The sequence below is a fragment of the Spermophilus citellus genome (assembly GCF_964194105.1).
Source record: "Spermophilus citellus genome assembly, chromosome: 7".
Lineage (NCBI taxonomy): Eukaryota > Metazoa > Chordata > Mammalia > Rodentia > Sciuridae > Spermophilus > Spermophilus citellus.
In genome coordinates, this window is record NC_138188.1 from 82,776,298 (window position 1) to 82,785,426 (window position 9,129).

General features: G+C 37.5%; 1 protein-coding gene across 2 annotated transcripts in view; it reads left to right on the forward strand.

Moving 5' to 3' along the window:
* Positions 1-8,539, forward strand: part of CRYBG3 (crystallin beta-gamma domain containing 3) — a 108,366-nt gene extending 99,827 nt beyond the window's left edge. The window contains exons 19-22 of one of the 2 annotated variants that reach the window (XM_081301035.1): positions 1,713-1,836; positions 6,376-6,534; positions 7,450-7,609; positions 8,403-8,539. In XM_081301035.1, the coding sequence (XP_081157161.1) occupies positions 1,713-1,836; positions 6,376-6,534; positions 7,450-7,609; positions 8,403-8,491 (532 nt within the window). In that variant the 3' untranslated portion in view covers positions 8,492-8,539. The remainder of the gene's footprint in view (positions 1-1,712; positions 1,837-6,375; positions 6,535-7,449; positions 7,610-8,402) is intronic. The other variant, XM_081301036.1, reaches the window with a different exon arrangement.
* Positions 8,540-9,129: the final 590 nt, after the last annotated feature.

Consider the following 9,129-nt stretch of genomic DNA (forward strand, 5'->3'; position numbering starts at 1 on the left):
GCCTCTCTCTGGCCGTATTAACTTGCCTTTGCCCCAGTCTGGCAATTTAGATTGGTGTAGGTAAGAAGGGTTTGAAGGAGGGTGATGCATCTTGTTCACCTATCTGTAATTTGACTAAGTCTGACCCTAGTTGTGGGAAATAGGGTAGACTTTCCTAATAATGGTCAGTTTAAGTCTCCATACAAGCTTTCATAGTTTTAACAGATTAAGCTTTCGTCACTTCCTCCCTTCTGCCCACAACTTTAGTTACAAATTGAAGTCTCTTCGTGAACTAACCCGGGCACATGTCCCTAAAGAATACTGCCCTTTGTAAGTTGAAAACATTTTCACCTGAAAATTGAAGGGTTGAAGACAATGCCACAGTGACAACCCAGTATTAGTCAGCTTTCTGTCACTGTAATGAAAAAAATTTAGTTTGGTTTATAGTTCTGGAGGTTCCAGCCCAAGATTAGCAACCCTATTCTTCTGGGCCTCCAGTGAGGCACATAAGATATGCGAATCATGGAGCACAACGTGGAGCAAAATCACTTGTATCATGGTCCCAGAAGAAGAAGGAAGAGTAGGGGGCCTAGAGGCCCATAGTCCCCTTTGTGGGTACATCCTCAATGACCTGAGAACCTCCCATTAGGTTTCACCCCCTGAAAGTTCCAACAGAACCACCCTGTGGACCAAAACATTAGCATGTGAACCTTCTTTGGGAACACTCATCAAAACCCTGAACACTGGATGAACCTGTTCCTGAGAATGAGCCTCTGAAATCAGCTGGCTGTCTTTCCTGCTGCTGACGCTGTGCACCTCATCTTCTAGGTTACACATCCCTTGGTTGAGGCAGGACAGCCCCACTGTAACTCGAGGTACCATATATGAACCAAGCAAGGCAGCCACCTCCTCATCACACACTGTCTTAAAGCACTGTTTACAGTGACCTTGAGTTCTGCTGAGGATTTCACATCCTCTTGGCCATCCCAGCCTTTTCTCCTTAACCCTCCAGCATGGTAACTACCTAAGTCAAGGGTCAGATAGTCTTTTCAGTTTGTGGGCCATATCTCACACAGCTTTTCAACCTGCCATGGCCAACTGAAAGGGAATGGGCATGGCTCGGTTCCATTCAATAACTCTTGGAACACCAGGCATTCACCTGAAGGCCTCATGCACTTTGGCATGCTTGAATGCATCAGGTTTGAAGGCAGGGAAATACTGGGGAGGATTTGCAGAAGAGCCATCCTTGAAGCAAGAGTGAGAAGAGAGACATCTGTGAATAATTGTAAGTAGTCCTTGGTGGTCTTTGAAATTGTGGAAAAAGATGTCTGGATAGGTTTCAGCCAGCCTGAGAAGCCACCATGAGAGGATGACCAAAAGGTGGGAACATGTTTTTTCTATAGTGGGAGGTTATGGTCTGGTCTGTCTTGGATGTTAATGCTATGAAAAATGTATTGATGTTATTAAAGGAATACAGAATTTCAGAGCTGGAGGTAGCCATATATTTATTTTGGAAGTAAAGAGCCCACCATTCTAATTGGAAACCAGAGCAGCCTCCATTCCAGTGAGCTTTCTCCTAGACCTCCCTGCTTTTTTTAATAGTCTATTTAAAAAAAAAAATCTACAAACCTAGAAGTTATAAAGAATGAGCTCATATGAATCATAGCAGATTTTTTACTAACAGATAGCCTTTTGTTGTGTAGTGCCCCATTTTCTTTGCTTCTTTCTTGCAGATGGATAGCTTATGAAGGTCCCAACTTCCTGGGAAGACAAATTCTACTTGATCCTACTGAGATCCCAAATTGGACAGCATTTAGTAGATGGAAAACCATAGGTTCCCTTCGTCCCATGAAGCAGGTAAAGTGCAGAGAAACCTAAGACCCAGAATAGCTTGATTTTCTGCCAGGACATATCATAAACACAGTATCTGAAGTACTTAGTTTTTCATTTATGTAGAAAAGAGAATGGACTAGTAGGCAAGGATTTTGTATATTTTATCCAACTTGTAGAATTTTATCTAAGGTCCACAGTAAATTTTATTTTGGTGTCTACCATTGTGAGGAATATTAACCTATAGATTGTTTTGGTTTTATTTTCTTGTACATCTACCTAGTTTGTGTGTTAGGATAATACTAGCATCTTACAACTAGTTGAAAAATGTTCCTTCTTCTTTAATTTTTTGAAAGACTTTGTGTGGGATTGGTATTATTTCCCCCTTTAAATATTTGATAAAAATTCTCCAGTGAAACATTCAGGTCCTTAAATCTTCTTTGATTAAAGTCCATAAATTATAAATTCATTTTATTTAAATGCCACAGAACTATTCAGATTTTCTGTTTCTTTTTGACTCACTTGTTTTTAAAGGAATTTTATCTAAGCATTGATTCATGTAAAATTTTCTTTCATAAGGAAAAAAAAGACAAAAAAGATAAAATTTTATTGGCCATATTCACATTTCATGGAAAAAGAAGATACTGTAAGTTCTGTAGCAAACAGTGGACACAACAATGAACTTTGTTACTATACCAGTTTTACTTTCTTAGTATCTGTATTCTTTTCCCACTTACATAATACTCGGGTTGGATCCTGGCAATTTAATTAAAATAGTATTTATTGCACACCTACTGCTTGTCAGTCTCCTGTTCAAAGGCTTCCCACTTAGGATATAATCTTTGCTTTTCAGTGTGGCCTTTGTGATCTGACTACCTCCTGCTTCCCCAGCCTCAGCTCTGAGGATCTCCTCCTCACATAGCTGTGCCACATGCACCAGAATGCAGAATGCTGTCCCACTCAATTTGTAACAAAGCTATACTCTTTGTGTAGAATGTTCTTCATTTTTTGCCTGGCTAATTTTTAATCACCCCTCTGAATTCAATGTATCAGGTCCTCACCAATGTTACCCCACCCCTCTCCTAATCTAAATGAGAATCCTAAAAGACCTGGTTCTGTCTTTATAGGACACTGTGTGTCATTTATGACCACATGGTACAGCTGGACTGGGTTCTTACCACTCTACTGGAAACCCAGTCAAGGGAGTGGCTTTGCATATTTATTCATATTTTGCTTATTACTCCATCTCTAGTGCCTATCACCACATATAATACCTTGTATGCAGAGCTCAAGGGCTGTATATCTGGATTAGTGAATGTTAGAAATCATGTTATATATAATGGAAGATATAAGGAGGTCTTCTGTTATATATAACATGGTTTCTGCCTTGGTACGGTTTACATTTTTGCATTTTACATTTACATTTTTGTTGGGTAAAACATGTCCAATGCAAAGCAATAATATTTATGACAGTGTATGATCATCAAAAGCCACAGGTAGTACTTTGTAGTATCAATATGTGAGGGCCTGATGGGGGTTAGTCTCAGGGAAGGTGGAAAGCCCAAGTGAAACCATCAGGGGTACGATGGTGAGTAGATATGCCATCAACTCTCTCTAATCTCTTAGAAACACTTGTTCAATTGATTCTGATAACAGTTCAGTCACCCCCATTTTCCACATGGCAAAGTAAGACTCAGAGAAGTAAAAACTAGTAATCCAAGTGTCAGAACCAAGATTTGACACCAAGTCTGTGATATTTTAAAATAAGTGTTCTTAAGCAACTATAGTTTCCTCCAATAAGATCAGCATTTGCAATGCCACCATATTGTCCAAAGTGTGGAGGCTCTCAGGTGAGGATCTGACACAATGTTAAGTATAAAAGTTAACCTACTTGATTTTCTCTTGCCATAAACTTCATACACACCATTCCTGCTTCCACTGCCCTTGGGTTCTCTTGGTTCAACAGTGATCACATTGCTTATACCTCAATGTTGTGAGGATTAAATAACACAAAGGACCTGATACAACACGTGGCTCATATTGCTATGATAAAACATTCATTTCTAAGTTTATTATTCACAATGACCCTGGAGCAAGCCAGAGGTGCCTTTCTGAGGTTACTGAAACACTAATGACTTTCCTGGCATAGCACTGTGGTACAGGACCCCAGGACCTTTGCACCTTGCTGATTCCCCTCACAACCATGGATGGGTAATCCCATTGGAAAGCTAAAGGAAAATGCAAGATACACGTGGAAATTGTTTACTTTACCAGCTGCATAATCTTGTGAATCCTGTTTTAAATAATGTTAGTACGCAAATTTAACACAGAATATTGTCCTCATTTTTGAATGGTGGTTCCATGCTGGGGAAGGTGGTTCCTCAAGGTCCTGAGATAAAGAATAATTAGAATAATAGCCTCTAGGGCTGGGGATATAGCTCAATTGGTAGAATGCTTGCCTTGCATGCACAAGGCCATGGGTTTAATCCCCAGTACACACACACACACACAAAAAAAAAAGAATAATAGCCTCTAATTTTACATGAAAATTATTTGTCAATAAGTATATTCCTCCTGCATTGTGCTTTAGGCACTACCTGGTCAAGTTCTGATTAAACATTCAATTTCAAAAAATTTTAATAGATTATTTTCCCTGTTTATTTAGGCCATAGCTTTAAAACCCAGCAAGAGAATTCTGGCTTTCTAAAATAGTAATTTGGGGGCTATATTTAACTTTTTGGCAAAGATATTGGTGTGGCTCTAGTGCATATTTAGAAACTCAGGAATAATTAAAATGTGATCCTCTTTGAAGTTGGGAATTAGGAAGTCACTAAGGTACTTATAATGCATATCAGTGTTTTTAAGTATAATTACAGAGGAGTCAGACTACACATGTGTTAATAAGGGTAATTAGTACTTTGCTTGGTTTAATTGATTAAAACTGTGATGCTTAGTCCTAAAGTAATTGGAATTCTATCATCTGTGAAGGTCATACCTGTTTTCTTACATGTACAAGGTAATGAAACTGTAATAAAGATATACTTAAGCTTCTAGAATTAATAATAGCTGCATTGGGAGACCAGGCTGAATTATAGAAATTTAAATACATTCTGGCTGCAGCATGAATGTGCAAGTAGTGGTCTGAAACATTTGAAACGTTTTGCTAAGCAGAGGTCATGTTCACTTGATCTAAGTGACCAGATAATTTATCCTTATGTTTGCCAATTTAAATGCTCAGAATATTTATTTCTTGAGGAATGCTAAACATGATAGCAATTTACCAAAATTCAACTACCTTCATGTTGATGTATCACAAGTTTCAAAAGCAGAATAGTCACTTGTGGTCTTAACCCTAATACCATGTTGCACTTACCTAGCACTTAAATTTCTTAGAGTGAAAGTACTCTCTCATTAACTACCAAACCATTTATCATTACTTAGCCAAGGTTCCGACTGAGATACCAACACTTGACCACAGGAGGAAATGTTGATATCCTATATTTTTACTGAGGCTGGAGGCCTACATCATGACCCCGAAAGAATGGTTTTTCTTGAGCTTCCATCGAGTGCCCTGTTCCTTCATCTTACCTACCCTGCCACCCTTGAAACTTGGCTTATTCCCTTTAAGAATAATAACTGCATTTCTGCATAGGCTTTGGAGCATGCTGGTTAGCAGGAAGGGTTTTCATGCAGATACATCTGGGTCCACATCTATATTAACTTTATTTTAAAACTTAGGTCAGTAACCATACTTTCAGAAAGGGTTGTATTGATTTCAATCCTTACAGATATAATTAACTCTTACCCTTAATTCTTACAGTAAGAATTCTGTATGTCTTAGCATAATGACACAGAAAGCATTTAACATATTGCTTGACAAGATACTGAAGGTGCAATAAATATTAGCTATTATTCTTAGTGGTATTCCCAGATTTAGTATATTTTAAAAAATTCCTTTGTATGTTCCAGGCCAAGGAGATAATTCCTTTGTTATGCGATTTTTGAATACCAAAGTAGTGATTAAACATACATGGTGTCTTCCTTTGAAGACATATAAAAGTCCTAGGTAAAGAGATTACCAGAGCTTCTAGTTCTCTGCCTACCTGGGCTTTTTAAGACTTTTCACTGTAGTCTTTTGACATTTAATCACAGCTGGAGACAGAATGTTTGATTACTGTTCTTGTCTTGTAGGTTGTTTCTTGCCTGTATTCCTACTCCCCTACCTTTCTCAGCACAGCTGAGATACATTATTGAGCAAAGTCCACCAAGTCCTGAATTCTTCACTGCCCTACCTCTTGCTACACACATAGTTGTAGTGAATGAAAATATTACCTTTTACCCTTTTTTTTTCCAGGAAGTATTAGATTGTACAATTTCAGCTTTGTGCTGAATAGTCTCAGGAGCAATAGAAAACATAAATTTATACATATTAGCTAAAGGAAATAAGAGTGAAAGTGATATAAATATCTAATCACTTCTCACTTTGCCTCACAGCTTTCCTTCTTTGGAAGGATTAATTTCCAGCTTGGAAAAGTTATTTTTAAATGGCTTTTTCTCCCATCACAGCCTGCAGTGTACATCAGAATAAAGAACCGAGCCCAAGATGAATATCTGACAGTCACTGGAAATTTAGCGGACACAAGGGCGATGTCTGTGTGCATCTCTCCCTACAGTGGAAAGAATACTCAGATCTGGTATTACTGTAGAGGACTTTTTAAATCCAAGGTAAACATCCCCACTGATATAGTACCTTACTTTTTGGTGTTTGGCTTTGGAAACTAGAATCTAGTTAAATTAACTGGCATAAATGAAACTGCAGCTTCCTAGAGACAGTTCACTGTGTGATCATAAAAACACTTTATGTGTAGTACTAAAGCATATAAGTAAAATCGACTAAGAATTTTTGATCTAGAAATTTTAGGTTTTGAGAAAAACCATGGTTATCACATGCTATAGATATGCCTAAATTATTTTTTTAAACCAGTGATGTAAGTCACTGGATCAAAAATGGACAACGTGCTTTTGTGAGATAAAAATCAGCTATGTGAATCTAAACATGTTAAAACTCCTTTGTTTTCAAAATATATAATGAAGTGGTAGTAGAAGCAGCTGTTATTAGAGGATGTTAAGAAAATGAAAACTAGTTTCATTTATTTTGTGACCCTTCATCATTGATACTGTGGAGCGCAGAACATTAGGTTAAAAAAAATTAAAAACATGTTTCATTGTATCACTAATGACTTATATAAATCTCATGCTTCAAAAATGAAAAGCATCTAAAAACAATTATTGTCTGGATTATCTTCAGCACATCTAGTATTTTTAGAAGAAAAACAAGATCAACATAATACATTTTAAGCTAACAGTAACTTAACATTTAATTCCAAGTCAATAAAACTTTACTGAACACTGTTGTCAAATGTGCATGCCCTCTTAAAAATAAGTACAGGACCCTCTGTTTCAGTTTCTGTATCAACTCCTCCCTTTTAAGATGTTTACTCAAATTATACTATAGGCTATTCTTTTAAGACATGGAACTTAGATGTCTATGACTTCTTCATCTGAAAGAAAAGGGGCTCTATTAAATTGATGTTTGCAAATATAATGTGGTACTGCCATTCTATTTCTTAATGCTTCTAGGCCAGTGATACATGTCTTGATGTGATTGGTGGCCGGGACACACCTGGAGCTAAGGTAGCCCTATGGACTGAACATGGACAGTTCAGGCAAAAGTGGAGACTGAATAAAAATGGAACCATCAGTTCTTATCTCAGTGAGCAACTTGTCCTTGATGTTAAAGGTGGGCCTTTGATAATATGCAAATATTTGTATCCCTGGATATCAGCTTAAGTTCCAAACCTCTTCCGAGTAAAGGACATTCTGATATATGAGGGAAATGATCCTTTATGCTTTTATGCTTGAAAAAAGTTATTTTTACAAACCAATACACTATGCATCAAGCAGGAAAAGCCCAACAACAAAGTCTTAAAAAAGGTTTTTGTTCATTAGTAAAGTTGCAAAATTTTCATTTGCAAGTGTAATGTTTGTAAACCCTGGGAACAATTCTCAACTGAAGCATCATAAACCATAATGTCATCTGTTTCTTGAAAAGAAACATCTCCAACTTCTTCTCCTGAGTCATCAAGGTACTTCAGTCTTCAGTTAAAATTTAGGTAGATGTCAGTTAACCTTATTTTTTACTTCAGCAAGGTCATGGCCATATTACTCATGGCTTTTGCTTTAATTGGCTTTAGTCACACGGCCTCTGCTGATGTAGAAACAAAAACACAGTACCTGACATCCAGCCAGAGTTCTCTCAAAGCAGTTTGTTCTCAAGCGTGGCATTGTTAGGGCACACTGCTTCTACAATCACGTATTATACCTCTTAATTTTTCAATGTGAGTCATAATAAGGTCCAATTTGAGGTGAATAATGGCTACGCCTGTTCAAACTCTATTTTTCACTTCAGACCACTATGTAAATGACATATTCATCTACTTAAGCAGTGGGCTGAACAAAAGCTTGTGAAAATGGTGAAATTGCTTAGCACCTGTGTGAACAAATAATCTTTTCTTTTGGAATTTCTATTTCAGGAGGAAACTATTGTGACAAGACTCATGTCATTGTAAATCAGCCCCTGGAGGGAAAAGAAACACAGAAATGGGACATTGAAATACTGTGAGAATCAACACCATCCCTAGAAGGAGCAAAGGAACCTCACCTCCCTCACTGATATATGCATGTGGAAAGGAAGCTACTGTGCCCTCTCTACTGAATCGCTGCACAGAATCAACTTTTCCTTCAGGAGCTAAGACTGCTGCTCTTGCACCATATTCTTGCCAGTTATTCAGTGTATCTATGAAGAAAATGGTATGATTTCTGGGAAAGGTTTTATTCCTGATGGATTCCAGTTATGGTGAGCAAGTTTCCGGAAGTCTGTGTTTTCTTTCCTATCTACCAACCATGAATGCTATTCCTGATGGCCCACTATAGGATGTTGGTGATGCTGTCACCTGTATTAGCTATTAATATCCCAGACACCTGTATGACTGCAAAACACAGGAAAATAAACTATATCATACTTTTGTAAAAAAAAATAATTTTAGCAACATCTGAAAATGTATTTAAAAAGACTTCCTCTTAAGCTGCTGCTGTGTGTAAATAAGTCTTCAAATTTCTATATTGAAGCTTTTATAATAGAAGTATCCCATGGTATTTAAATACTTTTAACTGACTCCATGGAGGGACCTCAGCTTTATTAGGCAAAAGGCACCAGGACTGGAATATTTTCTGTGGCCATTCTTTGCTCAGTCTTTCAAA